Source organism: Eleutherodactylus coqui, chromosome 13 (assembly GCF_035609145.1).
Source record: "Eleutherodactylus coqui strain aEleCoq1 chromosome 13, aEleCoq1.hap1, whole genome shotgun sequence".
In the NCBI taxonomy this organism is placed as follows: domain Eukaryota; kingdom Metazoa; phylum Chordata; class Amphibia; order Anura; family Eleutherodactylidae; genus Eleutherodactylus; species Eleutherodactylus coqui.
In genome coordinates this window covers 38,307,027-38,332,263 of record NC_089849.1, presented here as the reverse complement: position 1 = coordinate 38,332,263, position 25,237 = coordinate 38,307,027, and the positions used below count along the sequence as shown (strand labels likewise).

At 44.3% G+C, this 25,237-nt stretch overlaps 1 protein-coding gene across 4 annotated transcripts in view; it reads left to right on the top strand.

Moving 5' to 3' along the window:
• The window catches only part of BRCA1 (BRCA1 DNA repair associated), a 155,888-nt gene that overhangs the window by 111,302 nt on the left and 19,349 nt on the right, over positions 1-25,237 (top strand). For all 4 annotated transcript variants that reach the window (XM_066587729.1, XM_066587728.1, XM_066587726.1 and 1 more), the window contains exons 16-19: positions 2,257-2,344; positions 7,074-7,151; positions 11,708-11,748; positions 18,228-18,311. In XM_066587729.1, coding sequence (XP_066443826.1) covers positions 2,257-2,344; positions 7,074-7,151; positions 11,708-11,748; positions 18,228-18,311 — 291 coding nt within the window. The remainder of the gene's footprint in view (positions 1-2,256; positions 2,345-7,073; positions 7,152-11,707; positions 11,749-18,227; positions 18,312-25,237) is intronic.

The window sequence follows — 25,237 nt, the reverse complement described above, 5'->3', positions numbered from 1 at the left end:
AGAGCCTGCGAGGCTCAGAATTTTTGGCACACACCATCCACACACCGCATCTCATAATCCCCCCGTCAGAGCTCTCCATTCCACTTGCTTCATAAATTATTGAGAAATGAATTAGAATTACACTGCGGAGAAGAATTACATTTCACAATCCTTTTGGCCGGGGAGATCAGAATTTCCTATTTTGCCTGGTTTCCAGTAGAATAAATATGTATATAGATGTGTTTTTTTTTTTAGTTTTTTTTTTTTTTCAAGCTCTCTCCTGCAGGGAATGATTTTTCGGCGTTCATGTTATCCCTTTGTGTTTGCTTTCCAGCAGATGTAGTAGATGTTTGATTTTCTTTCAAATAGGATTTGGGTGCGTCATGTACGTACGAGTCGGGCTGGAATTATAATGTAGACATTCACAGGATCCTGACACTTTTCTACATGATGGAGACAAATACAATCTTATGGAAAAACTAAGTGACAGCCAGTGTTTTTTTTTATTACATCTTGGCAACATTTCAGGTGATGATATCGTGTCTTTGACTGTGCTACACGGCACTGTCATCACGTACAGTAATCCACCTGATGATATAAATGCCCGTCGTAATAAAAAGAAAGTTCTCACTAATTGACTTTTTGAGTGTTCTTATTAACTCCTTAAATGGGTCTCCAGGATTAGAAAGAGATTTTGCTTATTTTTTTTGTCCCACTTTTGTCTATGGGTTGTGTATATGGAGTGATTAAAAAAAAAAGAAGGGTCTTAAATAGAGATGAGCGAGTATACTCGCTAAAGGCAATTGCTCGAGCGAGCATTGCCTTTAGCGAGTACCTGCCCGCTCGAGACGAAAGGTTCGGGTGCTGGCGCGGGGGAGAGGTGAGTAGCGGCAGTCAGCAGGAGGGAGCGGGGGGGGGGGGGGGGGAGAGAGAGATCTCCCCTCCATTCTGCTCCGCTCTCCCCCGCAGCTCCCTGCCCGAACCCTTTCGTCTCGAGTGTGCAGGTACTCGCTAAAGGCAATGCTCGCTCGAGTAATTGCCTTTAGCGAGTATACTCGCTCATCTCTAGTCTTAAAATAAAGCTGATTTCTTCATACATCCATTGACATACGGCAGCCAGAATGCCATGAAAGGATAGAGGAACTCTTCGGGCATGTTCACACGATGCCACTTCTGCATCACCTGACCAACGACTCGAGGCCTTATTTCAAATGCAGAAGGGTTGCAGAATTTGCACCAGAATTTTCAGCTGCCAACATTTCGCAACATTTCCACCCCGTATGAACATACACCTCAAGTTTTTTATTGCACCTTACACATGTTTGATATGGAGGCTACTAGTGACATGGCTGGTGTCCAATTTCTACTTCAGTTCTCCCCAGACGCATCCTGGCATATCCTTTATTATCTCTTCCACTGCAACGGAGATGCATTGTTTTAGGTAGTCTAATGTCCCCATCGGCAACCAGATCGAGGTGCACTAGAAACTTGAAGAGTTCTATCTTTTCATGTCATTCTGGTCATTGTATGAAGAAGTCGGCTTTACTTTTTGCACAAATCTTTTTAAATCACCCTGTGGTACTACAGCTCAAGCTATAAAACCAAATCGTTCCCATGGTCAGGAGTGGCTGTTGCTGGGAAAGAAAAGCAAACAATCCTTTTAAAAAGGATCCACTACGACTTCTGTCCTGCAGAAAAGGTGGCATACCTTTACAGCTGTTTGCTTCAGTGGGTTTAATACCCCCTCTATTTCCTTTGGTTAATATCCGAACCTAATCGTAGTCCATTCTCGAGAAAGCCCAGCGCCAATCAAATTCCATTCTTGGCCACTGGGCAGTCTCGCCATCCTTTGACACTTTTATGATTTGGTTTGTTTTAGTGATTTATAGCAAATTGAAATAAAAACGTATAATTGAGGCAAAATATTTGGTCCCAGGCGTATATTTAGGGTTGTCCCATGAGACTCCAGCTGCAGACAGATGACATGGTGTGTCTTGAGTCACACGAATTTCCCCATCGAGTTTCTTCAGTCGGAGTGGATATCAAATGTTATGTGACTGTCAAAGTTGGTGTTCATCTCTATGGTTGTAAAACTTTGCAGAGTCACACATAGCCTGCGTTACTTGGGGGTCTTGACTGCATTGGATGCTTACATTTAGCAACCCCAATCAAACTACGGACGACCACTTGTACTTTCCTACGGGTGAAGTGGATGTTTTCAGATGTCGGTCACCTGTTCCTCTGCTTGCCCTCACTTTTTGTTTGTTCACTTTTTAGATGCTGGTTCATAAGTTTTCACGGAGAACTCAGAGCATCTTTTCCAGCCAGATGACAGAATCGACCACTCACGTCATCATGAAAACAGGTAGGTATGAGCTGCCGGCTCTGTAGTACTTGTCCGCATTACACCGCACCGAACAAATAAGATTTCATGCCCCTAAAATATATATCGAATTGTTGGGATTTGCACGGATTATTTCTACACAGAAAGGTTAATGGGAAATGGTTCTGATCAGTCTGAAAGCCTCCTCTAATCCCTGCCTTGGAGAAGCATTTTGCAACCAAACGTTCAGCTTATCTACAGTTTATTTAACACCTCGGACTGGAAGAGAGACATGAGGACGATTGTCTGCAGTGTCACAGATCTTATATGGAAGCTTACGGATTCTGATTCTCATTTATCATTTTGGAAATGTTCTGCTTTCTTCTGCAAGAACCCCGTTCCTCATTCGGCAAATAAAAAGTAGCGACTGAAACGGATCAAAAAGCCAGTATGACCTTGTAATTGACCACTATAGTGTAGAGTTCGTTGTGGGTAACTTCTTTTTTTGCCTGAGCTGTGAAGGGTTGAAAACCAGATGTTTAGGGGATAAAACAAAGGAATAATGGGGCAAGCATGGACCTTGGGTGTCTGAAAAATTACACTGAATGGCGACTTTATTAAAGACATCGGGCCTTTCATGATTAGAACTTTCCCGTATAGAAATTAGATGGATAACCCTAGGGGGTGCAGCATAAAAGCAAGTAACTACATTTTCCGTTGATCAGCTTCAATGTGAATGCACATCAGGCCCCGAGCAGAGTAGTGTTATTTTTGGGGGGTTTTTGCCCGTGTGGAGCCTGTTTTAAAAACGGACTCCACAAGGACCGCAATATGAACCCATATTACTTAATATGACAATGCACGCCACCGAGATTTTTTACACACACGGACTGTGTGAAAAAACATTGTGGTTGAGACCCGCCTACTAAAGTCAATGGGGATAAATAAAAAGGGGCAGCACTCAGATGCCATCTTTATATAATCCGTTCTGCACCCACAAAAACGGATGATACGCAGAAGTAAAGAAAATGGACATAGATTATACAGTTGGCACACATAAGACATGGAACTACACACATTTGAAAAACATGCGCTTTTTTTTATTGCACCTAGACTCAATGGGTAAATCGAGCTGGCTAAGAAACTTCCAATGAAGCCTGATCATCCGTACTAGACTATCCAAGGCCAGGATTGCATACACCGCCAACCTTGTTGGGTTGTCTCATGCAACGGGGTGGAGAGTATACCAAGAATAGTGTCATCGAGGAATAGGGGATCTTGTCTATATAAACTATTCGTCAACGAAGGATGTCAGGAGTTGCTCTGATAAACAGGCGGTGCACAGTCAAGCAAACTGCAGCCGAATAGAACGCTGGCGCTACAACATGTTTGAATACGCAAACTCATCGTTCCTTGGCACAGATGGGGTTTAACAGCAGTTTCGGCGTCATTTCTGTCCATGAGAAACCTAAAGAGCACAAAAATTGGATCACCGAGTAATGGAAAACATTGCCTGGTCAGATGAACCCAGATGTCTGTTGCGCCATGCTGATGGAAGGGTCAGAATTTGTTGCAAGCAGCATAAGTCAGTAAACCCTGTCAGCTGTTTAGAACACGTCAGTAGTGCCATCTAATTAGTGGCAATTACAAAAAGATGTCCTGTCCGCATGGGCCAATAATCCTGCAGTCCAGCATAATACTGCGGTAGTTAGGTGACTAATAAAGTGGTCATTCAGTGTTGATTTTAAGCCCTATTTAGGACTGAGAGTAAAGTGCATGATCTGTCTGTATACACAGCACTATGGAATATGTCAACACATATTTAGTTACTCAGTGCTATCCGCAGTTCTTTCATGTGAAAGATCTGGTCTGATAGTGGCTGTCATTAAAAGGGTTTTCCAGGCACAGAATAGAAATTCAAAAAATGCTGAAATCTAGGAGGTACAGCTGAGTAGCGGCAACCTGTAACCTTTATCTGCCACTCTAGGAGGTACAGCTGAGTAGCGGCAACCTGTAACCTTTATCTGCCACTCTAGGAGGTACAGCTGAGTAGCGGCAACCTGTACCCTTTATCTGCCACTCTGGACCCTCTTCTCCATCCCGCACAGCTGGCGATTTGCCGCTCTGTTCACATGCATCCCTTCCGAAGTCAACAGACTTTTAACCTATAACTCCCAGCATGCATAGAGGTTGTCTCCTGACCACCACTGTAGCTCCGCCCCAGCTCACAGGTCCTACAACTTACTAGCACCAACCTACCTCTGACTCAAAGCCCGCAGAAAGCTGCTGAAGCAGACAGACAGGATTTGCACCTGTTCAATGCAGCGCAGTTACTCCGCTCCTGCCCTCCCATCATGCACTGCTCTCAGCCGGATGTTGGACGCTATGGACAGGAGAGGAAGTAGCAAATGAAGGCAAGATGTCCGAGGAAGTGGAGATATTTTTCAGGCAGAGGGTCACATGACCTAGAAAATGAAGAAAGTAGCTAGAGCAGGTACAGTGAACGTTATTACAACATTAACTTATTGTGATGATGCACCTTAGATAATAAAGTGTTAATCTGTACCCGGCATACCCCTTTAAATGTGCCGGACACGCTGATTTGCTTGTCATCCATTCATATTACTCAATGAGGATTTAATTAGCGCCTGACAGTACAGAACAGCCACCTTTCCTGTCCGTTGTTCTTTCCAGGCAGTAAAACATTTACCAGTCCGCTCTTCATGGAAAATGTCAGCGTTCAGAATAATCCATCTGCGTCATAGAAGATTAGAGATAATGAGGGAATCAAAAGCCGCATAAAAATAGGCAGCGCTTTCTGCATGTTAAAAGACACACCTAGCATGACTACATGCGTCCCGCTCCCATCCTGGCTAGAGCTGCGGGCTATTAATTGGGCTTCATTATGTGGCGGTGGGCGGATTGAAATGCCATCCTGTTTTGTTTGTTTTTCTGCGCTGCCCGTGCCCGAGGAGGACAAATAGTGCCATGAAGAGTGACACACTGCTCCGATCAGGCTTGTATCTTCTTCCTGCGCTGCTACCGTATAGATGACGCTCGGATGACTAAGAGAGTCCTTGGAAGCTTCATACACTTCATGTGCGCTGGTGCATGTGGGAACAATGCAGCCGCGGCTTGCCAACAATACAAGTACTATCTGGCTGGTTAAGCGAAGGCAATCCTAACGCTTTAGCTTATGAACAACGCATTTCCTGAATCATCAATATAGACATGTTTCTAACATTTGGTACATGGATATAGAAAGCAGCTATGGGAAGAGATAAAGCTGCACGTTCTTAAAGGGGGTTATCCTACCAAAATCATGTACATAGGATATTCCATCGCTGGGATTCAAACTGCTAGGAACCCCAGGGATTGCAAAAAATGGCGCCCCTCGGATGAATGGAGCGGAGGTGCGCAAATGTGACCAACACTCCATTCAGCATCTATGGAGGAAGACGAGCAATGGCTCTAGGTTCTTCTTCAGTCCTATAGAAGAAAACGGAGCAGAGGTCACACATTCACGGGGGGCTACGGGTGCAGTGTTCTCATTAACCCCCAGCAATTATACATTTATCGCCTATCCCTTGGATAGATGGCAAATGTGTTTTGATGGGAAACGCCTTTAACGCCCTGAGGCAGTATCCGCACGGGCTACAAGATCTCGCTACAATGGGAAGTCCATGGCTTCCAATGGGTTCTTTCACGACTGTCTGGCAAAATTCAAAAGGAACTAAAGCACCAAGTATCAAAGCCACGAGTCAACGTTAAGAACCAGTATCAAGAAAGAAGGGAAAATAGTTAAGAAAGGAAAGGAGGAGAGAAGAGATGGGAAAAAAAGGAAGGGGGAGCGGGGGTATGGAACACATCTATGGAAGTAGTGGTCTCCCGCGAATGATCTCCGGGCCGCGACCCCTCCGTTCACTGAGCGTTCATTGCTCCTGTGTAAAAGCACAAGTGTAATGATCTTTGGGACAACTGTAGGGTGCTTAAGCACTCGACGGTCATCCCATGTAAAGGGACACTTAGGAGCAGTAGCTTCACCTGGCCCTTAACATGACACATCTGGATGTATGGCACAAGATCGAAAAATAAAACACGTATGTCCAGTGGATGCAAGATTCACCACCATAGGCACTCATGATAAAATCATGAAGATTTAATGTATGCTTTTTTTTTTTACTGGATGGCTGTGAATGACACCTCTGATGGATAGCAGCGAATGTGCATGGACTCCCATGTTTAAAAAAAAAAAAAAGGGAAAAATTGCGCATGGATGAATAAGGGAACTAGTGCCTCGTTGGGGTACGACCACTGTGACCTTCACTAATCATGAGATTGAGGGTCCCTTATTCCCATGTATGAATGCAGCAATGGCCAAGCCTGCATGTTGCCACTTCTTGCATTTCTATGGGGCAGCCAAAGACGAGTAGAGTATAGCCCTCACTATCTCCAACAGCCTCGTAGAGTTAAATGGAGTAGCAGTGCACATGCTCGGCCAACACTCCATTCATGCAAGGGGATCTCGTGATTGGTGGGTGTCCCAGCGGTTGGACCCTAATGGTCAAACATCTATTCTTGTTCTGCACATAAGTGATAAGTTAATATCTTCAGATAACCCCATTGCAAAATTCAATGGACTCACCTGTACCTGCCTGTTGTTACATGTATGTTAGTGTATGCCCACATATTGTCAGTTTAAGGGCAAATGCCAACTAAGCGAAGCTTTGTACTAGTTATGTCTTTCATACATTCCTTTCTGTCATTGTAGATGAGCAGCTCGTGTGCGAGAGGACTTTGAAATATTTTCTGGGAATTGCTGGTAGAAAATGGGTGGTAAGCTATGAATGTAAGTATCCCAAACAGCCTTTCTGAATGAGTCCGTGATGTATCTTGGCCACAGACAGGGTGAAATCGCTTAAAATGACCGATGCGACCTCACTTGAAGCAGAGTAAGGGTCCTTTTACACAATTTAATCGAGCTGTGTAATGAGCACCAATCAATTAGATCAACACTAATTGAAGTGGCCTTTACACAGACCAATGCACTCTACGTTGTAGACGATCGATCACTAATGTAATCATTCGTCCCGCACACTGTGTCGCTATCGTTGGCAGAACATGCCTTGTTTACACAGCGAGATGTGCTGCCAACAACACTGCTGCGTCTGCTACACAAAAGATGGGACCAGCTAATGAATGAGCGCTTGTTCATTCATGGGGTGCAGCTTCACGCTGTCCAATGATCTGACAAATGAGCATTCCAAGGAACGTTCTTGCCCACTTAGCCCATGTAATAAGGACTTAAAGCCACCCTTCAGTTTTGGAACAGATTTCTATCCTGGAGGTCTTCAAACAGAATCTGGACAGACATCTGTCTGGGATGATTTAGTGAATCCTGCACTGAGCAGGGGGGTGAACCCAATGACCCTGGGGGTCCCTTCCAACTCTACCATTCTATGGTATATTACTTGCATCTGTTCTTTGCCATCCTGCCAGTTTCGGGCCACATTTTCAGCCAACACAATCTTCAGGCTACCTAATCCTCATAGCGCATTGTTAGTGTTAGACTATTAATGCACTACACCTGCTCTCTGATTGGCTAATGCTGCTCACGTGATCAGCACTAGCCAACCAATGAGCGGTACACAGTGTGCGTTAGCTAAATAGAAATTTGCATCAGCCATCTTGGACGGCTAGAAGTTGGGACCACAAGTGGCAGAATGGACAAATGGCAGAGAAGAGCAAGTGCAGGATATCTACCCCAACTCGCCCTGGTCCCAGGACAGAACTTTGGTCTGCTTTAAGGCCTCATGTACACAGCATTGGTACGTGCACTGACCCTTTATGTTTATGGCACCATATGCTGTGATATATGCAATGTGCAACAAGGTGCTTGATATGCAATGATTGATTGTTCAAAAGTTGACCTTTCACCCTGGCTTAACTAAGGGCACTTGTTGTTTATTGAACCTTTAACCATTGGCTGTAATACTAATTCAGAGACGGATTAAACCTCAGAAGGAAAGGTTGAAAGACGTTGTATCGGAATTAGAAGTTCTCCTCTATCCACAGTGTAGGGGATAACTTGCTGATCGATAGGGTCTCACCATTGAAACCCCCAACTGATCCTGAGAATAGGGGTTTTGTGTCCCTCATCCTCCTCACTGTGGGGAAGCCTCTCCCACCCGTAGTGATGTCACACTGAATGGCCCGCTGGCTGAGCATGCACGGTCAGCACTCCATTCATTTCACTGGGGCTGACGGAGACCCCCGAGCGCTTGCCGCTGGGCTATCCTCCATTGAAAATGAGTGGAGCGGCGGCGCGCTTGCATGATTATCGCACCACTCATTCTCCTCCTCACTGCGCGGAGTTCGGTAAACTTACATTGAGGGGGACGCGGGACCCTCTTTCTTAGGATTTGTGGTGGTCTCAGCGGTGAAACCCCGCCGATCAGCAAGTTTTCCCCCATCCTGTGGAAATGATTCCTTCATTCCATCTTGGTTTATCAGCCTGTATTTACTGACACAACCTTTCATCTTTTTTTCCCTCTTTTACCGTTTCCTGTGTGACTTTCCTGTTTATTAATATTGCAGACCGGAGATATCGCTGTGTATTCCTTAGGCCTTTTGTCAAAATAGAAGCGGCTGTCACTTCTTATTGTAGAAGCAGTGGATTTGCAGTCTCTATGATTAGATGCTTATTATACCATTCAAAGTAGAGGCAAAGGGAAAAAAAGAAATATATTTAAGAGCGTGTTAGACTTTCATTGTTATGTTCTTCACAGAATCTTATTATAGGGATTAGTGGGGGAAAAACTTTTGTTTTTATTGTGTCAGCACATGCTGGAGATAATATAAACTAGTTCCCGTTGTGAGAGAAGTTCAGTTTTATTTCCAGAAGACACATTGAAATAGTGAATTATTAAAAACTGGTCTCCAAAGTGCTGCAGTGTGTTGCTCAAGTGCTGCAATACCGGATACAGGCTGTAGACAAAAGTGTCAGTTGCTGATGTGTCACTCGGAGTCCCACCAGTGCCTGTAGGGAAGAATCGTTCCATAATACGGCATCCTATGGAGCATGGCACGTTTTTTTATTCTTGCTTTTTTTTTTCCATCCGAGCCATGCGCAAAACCATGGGGTTCATTCAGACAATCACATTTGTGTAGATTCAGCATTAGAGATGAGCAAGCATACTCGCTAAGGGCAATTACTCGATCGAGCATTGTCCTTAGTGAGTACCTGCCCGCTCAGAAGAAAAGATTCGGCTGCGGTGGGCGGGGAGCGGCTAGGGAGAGCGGGGAGGAACGGAGGGGAGATCTCTCTCCCCCCTGCTCACTGCCGCAACTCGCTTCTCACCCGCGCAGCCGAACCTTTTCTTCCAAGCGGGGAGATGCTCGCTAAGGGCAATGCTCGATCGAGTAATTGTGCTTAGCGAGTATGCTCGCTCATCTCTATTCAGCATCACAAATCCACAGCAATTTGCGCTAAAAGTGAGTGGGGTTTTTAAAAATCCCATCCACATGTAGCAGAAAAAGATCTGTGTGAGCATGCTTTGGATTTTAAAATCTGCTGCATGTTCATTATGTTGCAAGAATGTAATGGATTTTGTTGGCCGATCTCGCCCTTGTAGGGGGTATGTTCACATGGAGCAGATTCGCTTCTGCAGGGAATTTTCCAGTGGCTAATCCACCACATTTTAGTGCTGATTTGTTGCCGCTGTGGACCAGGACCAAAAAGAAAGGAAAAAATAAATGGTTACTTGCCTTCCCTACTTTCTCCCTGCTCGGTACAGTCTTTGTTATGTTTGTGCAGGGTTATCCTTCATGGCCTACATGGAAACATAAATATATATATCCTAAAAGGACCAATATACAGACTAATACATACATGAGAAGCACAGATAAACAAACCTTATATACTCTATTAGGGTACTGGTTAGAGATGAGCGAACCTACTCGTTTCGAGTAATTACTCGATCGAGCACCGCGATTTTCGAGTACTTCCGTACTCGGGTGAAAAGATTCGGGGGGCGCCGTGGGTGAGTGGGGGGTTGCAGTGGGGAGTGGGGGGGAGAGGGAGAGCGAGAGGGCTCCGCCCTGTTCCCCGCTCTACCACGCCTCCCCCCGCCCCCCGTGGCCGAGTACGCTCGCTCATCTCTAGTACTGGTGCATCTTGTCTTCACCGGAACAATGGGTGGAGACGTGAGTTTGTCGGGGTGGAGTTATAGGGAACGCCCACGGCTGGCAATTGGCTACCTGGACTGAGGCTGAAGAAAGCGGCTGACAGCCACCAGGGACAGAGAGAGAGTGGGGCCGGCTTCAATCTGCCGCCATACTATTAAGCAGTACAACACAAACAAGGCACCCACCCAAGTATTTTTGTATTTGCATAAATTCTTTCTATGAAGGTTGTGCGCCCAGGATGTAAATGCACCATCTGGAGGCAAAGAGGCGGCGTCATCATCCCATCGAGTCAGAGCATCGTTGCCTAAACCTGGTCGTTCCTCCCGCTTGCCGCCACTCTGTGTCTTAACGTCAGCTAAAAACCTTACGAAGCCGCTGTGCACCCCTCTTGCCACGCTTCCCTTCATGCTTGGGGAGCCGTGGTGCATGCACTTTAACTTCACCAGCACATTTGCCGAAAAACGTGGCTGGAGGGGTGCATGGCACCTTCGTGAGATTTCAGTGGTATTGTCAATACACAGTTGTGAAGCAGCGATCGGGAGGTGAGGTTTAGGCACTGGCGTACCGCCTCGGAGGGCTGATAGCACCGCGTCTTTGACTCGAGGTGACGCATTTACATACTGGGTGCTCAACCTTCAAATTAAGAATTTCTGCAAATGCAAAAACGCTTTTTTGGTGTAGAACCTTTTGTGCCGCCCTTAAATTCTAAGGTACATTGTTGGTCATTGTATCTATGTGCAGGCCCACGTGAACACTAGGCATTAATAGTATGGGTTTGGAGGAAGAAGTTGGCCAACTTTTGGAATTTTTTTTCTTTGACGTAAGAGGATAAGCAGTTGTGTTGGTGTTTGGAAGCTGCTCATCTCCCCTCCGTAGAAGTAACATGATCTATTGGAATAGCGAAATACGTAGCTAAAGGGGGAATTGTCCATTTTAATTATTTCTGCTCTTTCTATGTACGGTTCGCTTTAGATTATTATTTGTGTTCCCTTCTCTCCATCACATAATAAACAGCTTCTTATTTGTATGTGTCTACTCTCGGCTGATAAGTCTCCAACATCATATAAAATCATTATGATATGCATCTGGGAGAGGAAATTTATGACCGGCTCCAACATGATTTTCTTTTCCCCTTTTTAGTTTAATCCTTAAGGCTGCTTATCTGCATTGAACAAATTCTAATGTAATCAGTCACTTTCTGGCTTTCTTTTTATCTAGGGATTGTACAGTCTTTCAGAGAGGGGAGAATTCTTGATGAGGTGAGTCGGATATTAAATATCCTTGTGGAGAATGATGTTAGATAATCATCTTGACGCGGAGCATTATTTCTGCGGCTGTCCTTGTTCACAAGAGCCGTGCGTCCCAAGCTGGTGTCCATTGACCCTCACCTCTTTTACTCTCTTGCTTTTATTTCTTGTGAGATCTCGTCTATGGAGCCTCTCTTGACTATGAAAAGAAATTGGTTTTAAGTCACATAGGCTAAATGTGAGATGTGAAGAAATCAAGAATGTCTGATCAAAGCAAAAATCACTAGAACTATGATCAAAGTAATCAGAACAATTAGTGTCCCTCCAGACTAATAGGACCGTGCAGGTATCATACAGTCGCTTCGGCCACTGTAATGTTCACCATGCCGTAGTGTCTCTAAGTGGGAGATGGGAATTGGAGGTACATTTTTAAAGACCTGGGTAATTTTTTAAAATTTTCTTACATCGTATTATATCATTATCATAGCATTTAAAGGGGTTTGTCACTTATTCTCAGGATAGGTTGATTAGCGGGGGATCCACTACTCAAGATCCCCGCTGATCAACCTATCTTGAGAATAACCTATCCTGAGAAAAACCTATTCCTCTGGCTTGCTGTCAGTGCAGTAGAGTTGGACGTCCACATTGGTGGTCAGTGCCAGAAGTGTAACGGGTGACTTCACTCCCATTGAAATCAATGGAAGCGAAGCTATCTATTATACTTCTGACCCATGTCCAGCCTCGCTGGTTAGGGTCAGAAGTGTAATAGATGACTCTGCTTCCATTGATTCCAATGGGAGTGAAGCCACCTATTACACTACCGGCACTGACCACCGATGCGGATGTATGGCCCCGCTGCCCTGGGCTGGAGGATTAGCGGATCTGAAGCGGTGGATCTCCACTGATTTGCTGTGAATGACCTATCCTTTAGGATAGGTCACGAATAGTAAAAAAAAGAGCCTCTGCCACAGATCGAGCTGGCCAAAAAAAACGGGCAGCATGTTGGGAACCTGACAGATCTCATTATGGTCAATGGGGATTCTTGGGTGCCTGTGCTGGCTCATTCACTATGTTCACTGTTCTGCTCCTATGACGGAGTAGAACAATGGACATCACTAGCACAGATGTGAACAGAGTCTAAACCAAAGTCTGAGGTTTTTTTTACCTTTAATGGAAACCATTTCAGTTGTAAATAGCCAAGACAGAAGTTCTGATAATTGATGACTGGGATCTCCATCTTGCAGAAAGGCAAAATGTTCCTCAAACAGCTTTACACACATAAAGGTCCCAAGACCTAACCAGCCAAATGCTCCATATGAATGGAATGGCAGTGTGCGTGCATGACCGTTGCTATAGGATAAAAGGTGATTGCTGAGTGTATTGATGTTCATGTGTTCCACAGAAGTGAACAGAGCGCTGGTCAAGCATGTGCACTATTACTCCATTCACGTGGACACTCAGTTGTTCCAGTCCCAGGAGCCCTTGGGGTCCTGTGGTTTGGGCAGCATGGACCCAGTAACAGGTTCCCTTTATCCTTGGTGGTCTATCAGTGTTTGTTTGATAGGCGTCCAACCTCCAGGGCCACCACTAATCAGCACAATGATGGCTGCTCATCTAGAAGGAAACTTATAGAATCAAGCAGTCTAAATCCAAACTGTCTCATAGATGATTCCACTTAACAGCTCTTTGATGAGGTCTTTTCAACCCCATAAGAATTCGGCTATATTCACACCTGGTTTTCTGTTTAAACTGAAGATTTTTAGCCTCTAGGTACACTATATGCCAGACAATTGTGTATGTCACATAATGACTCCCATTCAAAATATACATATATTATGCACTGTGTACATTTTTGTGGGATGCCTTTTGTATTGAAGAAGTGAAAAAGTGTATTCGAATGCCTTTTCAATACAGTGATTGAAAGATGTATGCAGAAGGATACTCTTTTGACATGTCAGGGCTTTAAAGGATTTGTACCGGAATTATAACCTATTGACTATCTACAGAATAGGAGATAACTTGCTGATCAGTGAGGGTCTCCGTGCTGAAAGCCCTGTCGATCCTGAGAACGAGGGTCCCGCGTCCTCCTCTCTATGGGGTTACAGCACCCCCTGCAGTGATAAGGAGACTGAATGGCGTGTTGGTTGTGCTTGCGCTCCATTCACTTTCAATTGGACTACGGTTATAGCCGGGCGGCAAGCACTTGGGTATTTACGTCAGCCCCCTTGAAATGAATGAGGAGTTGACTGCACATGCTCGGCAAGCACTCCATTCATTCTGATGTCGCTGTGGGAAGAAAAGCCACTCTGTGGTGACCAGTAGATGGGAATGCAGGACTTCCATTCTCAAGACCGGTGGGGGTCTCAGTGCTGAAGACTCCAACGATCGGCAAGTTATCCCCTATCCTGTGGATAAGGAATTATTTGTACTTGTGCTATAACCCCTTTAATAACCTATTGACACATTCGTCTTATGCGTTGAAAGATTCACCCAGTGGGAATGCATTAAGTCTTGAGTTTCAAAACATTATAGTATCAATCAATAGCGTTGGGCTGAATGGCCACTATTGTATGTATTTTCTCAGTTGCCTCTTCTCCCACCATCATTTGTGTCTGCTCTTACAAGTCCGATGATATTCCTTATCGCAGTATACAGCTCTGATGAAGTTGTGATTAGTGGGGGAATACGTTTCGCCATATTTCCGTTGTAGTCGTCTGGACTTCTCCCATCCATCGTCGGGTGTCTTTGCATTACAATCGCTATTACATTGGTTGCATAGCAGGTAATATCGTCAAGTCTGGTTGAAAGAGATGTGTCTGTCAAAATCCACTAAACACACGAGAGCAAATCAATAAAGTTCTCAATCTGTTGCAGACATCTTACTGAATATAGAATAAAATATTAACATTTCTCTGGCTGCGGAAGGCGTCTCTGGAGCTGTCATTTTTTTTCATCTTTCAAAGATAACTGAGCATCTTGTTCCAATTAGAGTTATAACAATTTCATGTTAAATCCAAGCTCCCATTGTGTTCCCTTCTCACCGCAAACTCCCCGCGCATAAATGAGTCTGAAAAAACCCCGGACACGGTCTCTACCAGAGCTTGAACTTATTTCGAGTTTTCTTTTTCCATCAACTAAACCCTAACAAATGTTTAATCGCCATGGCCGTCCGACACATTAACATGACGTCCGGAGGTAGAATGAGATGGCTGATTCTTATTCTGAGAGCCGTGCCCCGTAAGTTGACTTGGCACAATCAGCTGTCTGGGGAAAGACGAGCTGTCTTTCAGCTTGAAGATAATTGTTTCCCACTGCCTACTGAATATAATGCGAGGTATTCAATTAGATAACCTCTTTCTAGCACTGCTGTGTACACCGCAGAACTCCTTGATGCTTCTGAAGAACATGCTACGTACTTAACAATCCCAAAGCAGTCTCGAGTATGTTTCATTCTAATCCTTTCATGCATTTTGTACTTGTGGGAAAAAAGTATTCTTCCTTTCGAGAGCTCGAGCTCTTCTCCAGTAATGTAAAAAACAAGAAGTGATTCTAATGCCTCCACCAAGTGGCATGCCTACTAGCCAAAGATAGTCGGGCCTCATCGACTGCACATCTGCAGTGCTCCCATTTGGTTGGGTGGCATACACTCTCAAAAAAACAGCTTTATAAAGAAGCAGTCGAGTGGGTTCTCCGGGCGACATAAGGAGTCGCACAAGACACAGATGGACTCTGGGGTACTTGGACAACTCCAGTAGGTCTTAGGGCTTTCCAAGTTTTTTGATAGCCTAAAGGATCTCATCGGAAGAAATCTCTGAGTTCAGAGAATCTCTGAGGCCTCCCTCACACAGGGCGTTTGCAGAAACGCAATGCAGATTCCGCCTCCTTTTCAGCAGCGCTGGCATACTTTATGCCAGCGTTTTGGCTGCGTTTTCAGCTCAGCTGAAAACGCAGCCAAGAATACTGAAAAGAAAAAAAAAAATCAATACTCACCTATCCGCTGCAGTCCGGGTCGCGGCCGCGACCCGGACTGCAGCGGCTAGGTGAGTATTATTTTCTTTTTTTTCTACCTAGCCTAGCTGGGACAGATTTTCGGGGTAGGGCTTATATTACAAGCCCTCACCCCGAAAATCGGCGAGTGGTTAACGCTGCTAAAAACGCGGCACCAAGTGTTGCAGCGTTTTCAGCAGTGCTAAAACCGCTACCCATTCATTTCAATGGGCGATGCAGGGCTGAAAACGTCCCAAAATAGAACATGCATCGCTGTCAAAGTGCAGCGTTGGAAGGCGCTGTGTTTTCAGCCTTGTGTGAGCAGCCCCATTGAAATGAATGGGAGCGTTGTACAGCGTTTAGCACTGGGCTGAAAAGGCAGCGCTAAGCGCTGTATAAAACGCCCTGTGTGAGGGAGGCCTGAGAATGTGTAAGAGTGGGGACAGGTAGACAATAGAGATGAGCGAGCACGCTCGGTAAGGTGAATTACTCGAGCGAGCCTAACTCATCTCGAGTAACTGTCTTCTCCGAGCGTGCTCGGGGAAGAGCGGAGAGGAGTGGGGGGGGGGGGGGGAGTGAGAGAGATCTCTCTCTCCCTCTCCTCCCCCCGCCTACCCTCGCCGCCCCCCAAACCGAGCACGCTTGGAGGAGAAGGCAGTTATTCGAGATACGCGAGGCTCGCTCGAGTAATTCACCTTACCGAGCGTGCTCACTCATCTCTAGTAGACAAGTATAGAGTTCAGGAATTTAGGTCCCAAAGTCGAGACGTTGCAATCTTGGACTTCATATAAAGTAGTATAATTAAAGAAGGTTTTGCATAACAAGTCTGAATTAGATGTGGTTTCCTGTGAGATAAGGATTTTAAAGACCATATTGACGTTGTCTTGGAGCTAGAAAATCTGGTTTATTAGTTAATTTGAGCTTAGTCTCCATCTAGACATGGGAGGTGGAATAGAAGTCCGTAAAATAGACGCTAGGACAACGTGATGATCAGAGCAAGAGCACGGCAGATGTCTAGTCGTGACCAAGAACGGTAATGGGGAAGAGGATACTAAAATGTAGTCTAGTCTCGAGTATGTACAGGAGACTGGAGAAAAGTACGTATAGCCCTTTTTAGCACCATGGAGTTCGCTCCAGCAGTCGGACTAGAAAGAGAGACAAGTTAGAGTATCGGACCATTCTCTTCTTTGCAAATTGGTAAATGCTAGTGAAAATAGAAGATTAAAGTCATCTGCCCAAATTAATTTAGCTGAGGGGCATTGCAGGAGTTTAAGACCAATAAGTAAAAGTTTTCAGAAGCAGCATAAATATTAATAATTACTATCTGCTGAACATATAATTTACTAGAGATGATACAGAAACTGCCTACAACATGTGTGGAAGAGGGTCGAGATGCCTCTGTTAGGAGCAAAAGCTGTAGAGAACCAGGAGTATTGTGTGTGAAAATAATTAGGGGTTAATGACTAAGAGAAATGAGTTTCCTGAATACCATATCAGGGCGGTGGTTCAAATAAGACATTAAATGCTTGCTTCCTTTTTTAAGGGGAATTAAGTCCTCATATATTATGAGACAAGAAGAGCAGGAGCCTTGTAAAACCTAGAAGAATAAAGGTGTATATAGTATCCAGAAGGTATATCAAAAATATAGCGGCACTCGGCGGGCCAGATGGTGAAAGTAAATTAGCCTGGGATTGAGATGCAAATCATTCTGGAAGCAGTTCTCGGAGTCAAGGTGAGGGTTTCCTCATCTGTTGCTCGGGGTGCCCTTGTTAGTGCCCTCTAGAAGTGCGCTGCTGCACTGCAGCCTGCTGGTACACCAACCTGGGTGTATGGAGAGAGAGCAGTCCCAAAATTTAGCCCATATTCTTGGGCCCAAGGACTAGGCTGCAATCCTCCGTAAACTCCTAGAAGCCCTGGAAACTGGTCCATCTGTAGGACTGAGGATGAGCCTGTAGAGCTCCTGGACCATCACAAAGGGAGGATTGTGCTTGAAAAATCTTAAGCCCTATTTACACGGAACGATATTCGTTCAAAAGCCATCGTTTGAGCAATAATCGTTGTGTGTAAACGCTCCCATCTTTCACTCTTCAGCTGAACGATTAGGTGAGCATAAAATCCACCGTTCAGCTGGAGAGCTGATAGCAGGGACCGCATGCTGTGTTCTCCTGGGGGAGTGCTGATTGTATTGTATTTAGCTTGCAGCTCCGCAGCAGAACAAAGGAGCTGTATGCAGAGAACAGACCAAAATGATCTCTCAAACTGTCATTCTCCCTATCTTTCGAACAAATTTTGAGCGATCACCTTTGCATGTAAATGGGCTTTTACTGCGTAGGAGGCTCTGCCTGATGCTTCCTGTCTCCCCGTTATCCAAACCATGCCCACTGTAGAATTACTGTTTTTAGTTACCACATGTAGCAGATGTTTTGGGGGGGGGGGGGTTAAATTCCTTTGCCTCTTCCCTCAGCTTTTAGAAATTCTCATGTGTTTCTCTTCTCTTCTTGCAGTATGACTATGAAGTGAAGGGAGACGTGATCAATGGAAGAAATCACAGAGGTCCCAGGAGATCTAGACTTGGATCAGATGGCCTGGTAGGTTTTTTTCTCAGCGACTTCTCATGCAGCCGCTGGATACTCCATAGAAAAACACATAATTCCCTGACACTAGCTGGGTACTGCTAATCCGCATCTGCTGGCTGCACCAGCCTGCAGCATCACAGCGCTCTAATCTGTTTTTAATTACTAAGTTGGGAGCGTCTTCATGTTGGTTTGTTCCTCAGTCTATTTCTCTTATTCTCTGCATTCTGCATGTAAGTCATCAACAACCTAAGCGTGTAGATATATAGTGTCGGATATGACAGGAGTGCTGATGAGAGCTCTTCAACAGCTTTTTTTTTTACTTTTTCATTTTTGTTTTTCCTCCTCACTTTCAGATCATAACTCTTATTTTTCTATTTACGTAGCTGTATTGGTTTTTGCAAGATAAGTTGTATCTTTCAGTGTTACTATGTAATGTACTGTATGATGTACTGAAAAACTTTTAAAAATTTCTAAATGGAGTGAAGTGAAAAAAAAATTCCGCCATCTTGGGGGTAGTGGGGGTCTTGCTTTTACACATTGCAGCAAAAGTGACATGTTAACCTTTTACCTAGATATCTGTTTATTTTTGCTGTACTATTTTTAACCCCTTCCAGCTCCAGGGCGTAAGTTTACGTCCTGGCAGCGGAGTACTTCCCGCAACAGGGCGTAAACTTACATCCTGGGGATAGCGCGAGATCACTTATGATGGTAGCCCTGCCATGCCTTATCGCAACGATCATCAGTGCAGTGTTGTAAGTCCCCTAGGGGGACACAAATTGTGTAAAAAAAAAAAATTTAAAAGATAATAAAAATGAATAAAAAAGAAAAATGTAAAAAAAAAAAGTTAAAAAAACCTTTTTTTATGCTAAGTAAACAAAAATTAAAACCCCACATATTTGGTATTGTCGCGTCCGTAACGACGCGTACAATAAGTTGCACATGCTTTTGACTGTGCACGGAAAAAGACGTTAAAAAAAAAACACAAAAAAACTGAGACAAAATGCTAATTTTTAGCAATTTGCCTCACTAAAAACGCAATAAAGGTGATCAGAAAAGCCGTATGTACCCCAAAATGGTACCAATAAAAACTACAGCTTGTCTCGCAAAAAATAAGCCATCATAGAGCTCCGTACATGAAAAAATAAAGTTACAGGACTTTGAATGCTGCGATTTAGAAATTTTTTTTTTCCAAAAAAGGGGTTTTTATTGCAGAAAAGTGGAAAAACCTAAAAAAAAATGTAAGACTTTTGGTATCATTGTAACTGTACCGGCCCGCATAAAAAATGGATTGTGTCATTTATGCTGCATGATTAACGCTATAAAAAAAAATCTATGTCAGAATTGATAATTTTTCTCTCCCTACGATCATAAAAAAAATAATAAAAGTTTTACAATATTGTCTAAAATCGGCACCGATTAAAACCTACAGTTCGCCATGCAAAAAACAAGCCCTTATACGACAGCATCGACGGAAAAATAAAAAAGCTATGACTTTTGATAAATGGAGAAGAAAATCCGCCAAAAATTGTTGCGTCCTTAAAGGGGTCGTCCGGCCAGAAGCATTGCATGTCATTACTTCTGTTTGCCCATTTCCATGCACTTTGTAATATACATTGTGCATGGAAAATGAAGCAAACAGAAGTTTTGGACTTACCTGAAGGGGTGCCCCCCCGTGTTGCTCCTCCGTCGTCCCTGGTTACAACAAGAATCTTCTCTTTTTCTTGTCGGGCCGCAGCAGCTCTTGTCGGCGCGGGAACGAGCCTCTTCTCATCCGCGCATGCGCAGTTCTTCTCTCTGCACCTGCCACCGATATACGATCTCCTTGTGTGCAGGAGGGGGGGGGGGGGGAGGATGGAAAAACGAGAAGCAGGAACTGAGCTCCCGCCCCCTCTCTGCCTCCTCTCCACCCCCTGCACTATTTTCAATGAGGAGAGGTGGTACGGGGGTGGAGCTAATTCGTGTGACTTAGCCCCGCCCCGTCCCGCCTCTCCTCATTGAAAATAGTGGAGAGGGGGCGGGAGCTCAGATCCTGCTCTTCGCTCTTCCATCCCCCCCTGCACACAAGGAGATCGTATATTGGTCCCGGCTGCAGAGAGAAGAACTGCGCATGCGCGGATGAGAAGAGGCTCGTTCCCGTGCCGACGATCTGCTGCGGCCCGACAAGAAGAACAAAAAAATAAAAAAACTCTGGTGTTTGTGTATTTCTTTTTTTTTTTTTTGTTTCTTTTTTTTTTTTAAATACAACATTGAGCATTAAGGATATATAATGTGTTACTTTGATGGAGTGTACTTTTATGGACACAGTGATACCGAATATGTTTTTATTTAATTTTTTATTTAGATTTCTTTATTATTAATTTGAGAAAAGAGGGAGATTAAACTTCCTTTTGTTCTTTCCAATAATTATTAAAACTTTTTTTTTATTTTTACTTTTTTTTTGTCCCCATAGAGCATCTGAATTTACGATCATTTTATTGCTCATACAGTATAATGTTATTCCACGGTCTATTAAGGACGGGCACGCCTTTATATGCATTTATTCATGGCAGCTCTGGTGGCCTTCCGAAGGAGGCTCACAATGTATATTGATCTAACAGTATGTTTTCAGAGTGTGAGAGGGAACCAGAGTACCTGGAGAAAACACACACAAACATGAGAAGAACATTGAGTCTATGCAGATGTTACCCTTTATGGTCAGGATTACAGAAAGAGTCCAGCGGACTGTGCTACTCTGTTATCAAAACTCCCACAGAGGTGAGTGGGAATTACAGAAACAGTGAAGCACAGCGAGCTGCTCTGTTTCTATAGCTCCTAATTTACGGGACAGCACAGCTTTCTGTGCCAAGCTGATTTTATAACTCCTATTCATTTCAGTGGGAGTTATGGAATCACTGCAGCACAACTAGGTGAACTGTTTCCATAGTCCTGGCCACCTCTGGCTACCGCACACAGACGGGTATTCCCATCCCAGCTTTCTGAAATGGCAATAACCCCTTATGGTATTTTCACACAGCAGAAATCTGTGTCCAAAAAGTCTGACACAGGGAAATCTGCATGTTTAGTCACAGTTTGGGTTTTTTTTGCACAAATTTTCTATTTTAATACATGGATTAGCCGCAGATTCCACATAGATTTCCAATTTGATGCCTGTCATGTCACTTTTTACTGCAACACAGATTTCAAAATATGCTGTGAAAAAATTCTTGCTGTATTTAGAGGGGTTGTCGGGCTTAGGAAATCTTCCTGCTGTTATCTTCCAAACCCAGCGCCACCCTTGTCCATAGGGTTGTGTGTGGTATTGCAGCTTGGCTCAATTGAAGTGAATGGGAGCTGAGCTGCAATACCACCGACAAGAGTGGCGCTGTGTTTAGAAGAAAGCAGCCCTGGTTATCTAACCCTGGACAACCCCTTTTAACTACAGTATGGATTGCTATTGAAAACAATTGGACTTTGATTTTGCCATGGATCACCTTGAAGTTTGATTATGAAGAATGCCCTGAGTCACGGGGGTGGCTCCATGGCAGCCTCTCCCCACCCGCATTATATAAAGCAGGGGTTGAGCTGTCACTCTACAGGATGCGAGGGGGTAGAGGCCAGCATAGTACTACCCTTATGACTCAGGATGCCACTTGGATACAAAGTAGGTTTGTTCTGAAATGCTGCATTGCTTCTAAATAAGCCATACATGGGTGCATACTTGTCCTCGGTTCAGGGTTCCTTTAAATATGATGAGACGTTTGAAGGTGGTAATCAGTTTTTAGCGTTGAGTCTGCTATATTGGAAACAATACTTCCAGTTTTGAGGACTTTTAAACCTGAAAGAAACTGACTGCTGCAACTCTTGAGTTGTGGAGAGTGTCTAAAAGGCTGACCTTATACTCTATGAAATGAATGCTATAGCTTGAAATATCAGGGTTGATTTAGGTAAGGGATGGGATCCATTGCCAATGGGAATAAGGCCGAGGACAATGTGCATCCCAGTTGACAGTGTATTTTTTTTTTTTAGTATTCAAGTAACACATCTATTGCCTTTCAATCCATCAAAACTGAAATGTGACACATATAAACAGACTTACACAAGTGAAAGTGATACGGTGAAGGCACCACAGTGGGTTTATTAGTGGCAGCGCTGCAGGCTTTTGCAGTGGGTTGCTATTCTGCTTAGCCTTACATTATGACATGTAAATGCTGGCATGTTACAGTGGTAACATGCCAGCATTTACATGTCATAATGTAAGGCTAAGCAGAATAGTAACCCTTAGCGTAAGGCAGCAGTGCTACCACTAATAAATTCACACACTGAAGTGTGTGTGCTTGGTCGTGCCCCCGCCATTTGAGGCATGACCTCATAGGCAGCCGGTGGCTCACCCCTTCGTCCCAGCCGCCGGCTCTCCGCTCCGTTTCGGCACCTGCATCACTGCTCCCTCAGGGGCACTCCCGGCAAAGCACTGTGAGTAGGGCCGGCCACTGGCTCTCCGCTCCCTTTTGCCGGCCTCATCAGTGGTCCCTCCCTGCCGCTCTTGGCAAAGTAACTTTCCTGAAGTAGCGCTGCGCTTGTGCAGTTAGGGGGTGTTCCGGCTTGTGCTCCGCCGCCGGGGAACCCACTTGCTGCTGGAGGTGCGCGTCTGCAGCAGCGGCGCCCGCTGTATGCCTTCTGTACAGATCTTTACAGGCGTTCCAGGACCTGCTGCAGAGGAAGCTGTCCAGCCAATCGGCTACAGGGGCGTCGCCCCCTGTCAATCTTGACTCCACCAGGAAATCCTGGTGGCGTCAAGATACACTAATACCTGTGATAGCCAGTGTGACTTTGACTATTTTTTTCTTCTGAAAAATCACTCTAAAGTGTAGGCATCTAGGGGTCTCCCTTCTATTTTGCTGTCCACCTTTTGCCTTGAAGTGAATTCTGTTTTTGGTAAGTGTGTGTGTCAGGGGATTGTTATGCTGCCCATAGAAATCTATGGAGGTGGAAGAAGGAGGAAACGGAAACATAGACTCACACAGGCGAGAAGCTACCATTGAATGATTTACTGTGTTACAGCTGCTGAAATCACATCTACACTGCTCAGTACTGCTGTACACTGTCCTAAATGATGATGATATTACTGTGTGTGCTAAATGTGCAGTGTGTGAAGTCATCCTCCCACCCCCTCTCCACTCTCTCTCCGCCTCTCGCCACTGTTTGCAGTAGGAGGGGGTGTCGGCGTAACTTAGCTCTACCCCCGCCCCTCCCGTTGCAAACGGTGGAGAGGGGGCGGGAGCTCAGCGCACTACCGCCTGTCCCACCTCCTCCACTTGCAGGGAGGGGCGGCATATATCGGCCGGGCGTGAAAACCCAACCAATATACGCCCATCTGAATAAGCCCTAACAATTAGTCTTTAATCAACAGTTTAAGGAAGACTAAAAATCATAAATAGAGCCTGCAGAGGGGAAAACTGATGATAAATGCAGCATAAAAGTTGTATAATGCCTAGATATAGTGTAATTACTCATATATGCCCATCAAGACAGCTTATCTAGAAACGTTAGGTATGCTTTAACTGTAGCAGCAGACTTCCATCTTTATATAGGTTTCTTTTTCTCAAGATTGCATGAAAGTAAAAGTTCCTGCCAACTTTTCTCTTAGAGAATATCTTGCTCTTTTTGGGAGACCATGTGACTTGGTTGTGGCCGGCAGAGAACAGGTGAAAACGTTCATACCGAAGAGTAGGATGAGGATTTGGTTTTTATCAGAAATCTCTCCATTATTCATGAACCATGTTGTAAATGCAATCTGTATTTTTACATAGTACAATAATCCTCTAGATGCACTTAATGAGGTTGCAAATAGCCCCTCAGCTCCTGGTGACATTTCACAAGGCACTCAACCTCTGCTCTTCCTCATTAAAACGTGACCAGGATTCTCAATGCAGCTGCTACCTTAATTATGCACAGAGGAGGACAGCTGAGTATATGGTGGAGACAGCAGGGGAATTGTGATCATATTATCCCATGCTGCTGACTTAAGTAATAGAGGGAAAAAAATAGATGAGCCTAATATTTGAGTAAACCCTGTAATTACTTGTAATTACCAATGCAGGGTGTGCTTAACATTTTTACTGCTATCAGAGGCTTGTACTCAGGCTTTTTTCGCTGACAGCAAGACGCTAGAATATTGCCTTCAGAGGAAGGAAAGAAGATGCACGCTTTATTGTGCCAGTGGCCTGTCACACATTTCAGGCGCCAGATAAGTCTGTAGAACATTCCCTTCCTTCCTTTCTGACTATATCTTAAGACTGTAGACTTAACCTCTACAGTGTCAGGCAGCACTAAGATGCTGCAGTCTTGAAGAGTAGGTAACTAGTAAGTGGGGGTTGCAGTGGAGAAGGTGTTTTAAATTGGTTAAAGGATGCCTACAGTAATTCACTTTAGGATATATATTTCAGTGTGTAAATTCAAATTCATAATCTGGAATTAACAAATGAGCGCTCTATACTATTCATTATCTTCACTTGCAGAGGTAGAGATATAACTAAAATAACTTGAATTATTACCTAAGGGGAATTACAAGCTACCTGTGTGTCTGTAGATGGAAGTTTTGTTAGTTCATAAAGTCCTGTGATCACAGCAGCATTAGCATTCATGTTGGCATTCTTTGCAGTCTGGGGAGGTAAGTGCAATTTAAAAACTACTTCTTAGTGAAGCAAGTAATGTCACTACAAGGGAAATGTAGTGTTGTAGTTGGCTATATCCCATGTATTGGGTTCATATAAGTCACCTTTATGGACAACTGCATATTAAAAATTTAACTTTATTGTCTGTAAGATTTTGTTCTTGATATACTGATGTTGGATTAACTGCACTTGAATATCTTCGGAAATTACAAGCTACCTTTTATGTCTGTAGAGTCAGCTTACTAGTTAATGAAGTCATGTAATCTCGGCAGCATCAGCACTGATTCA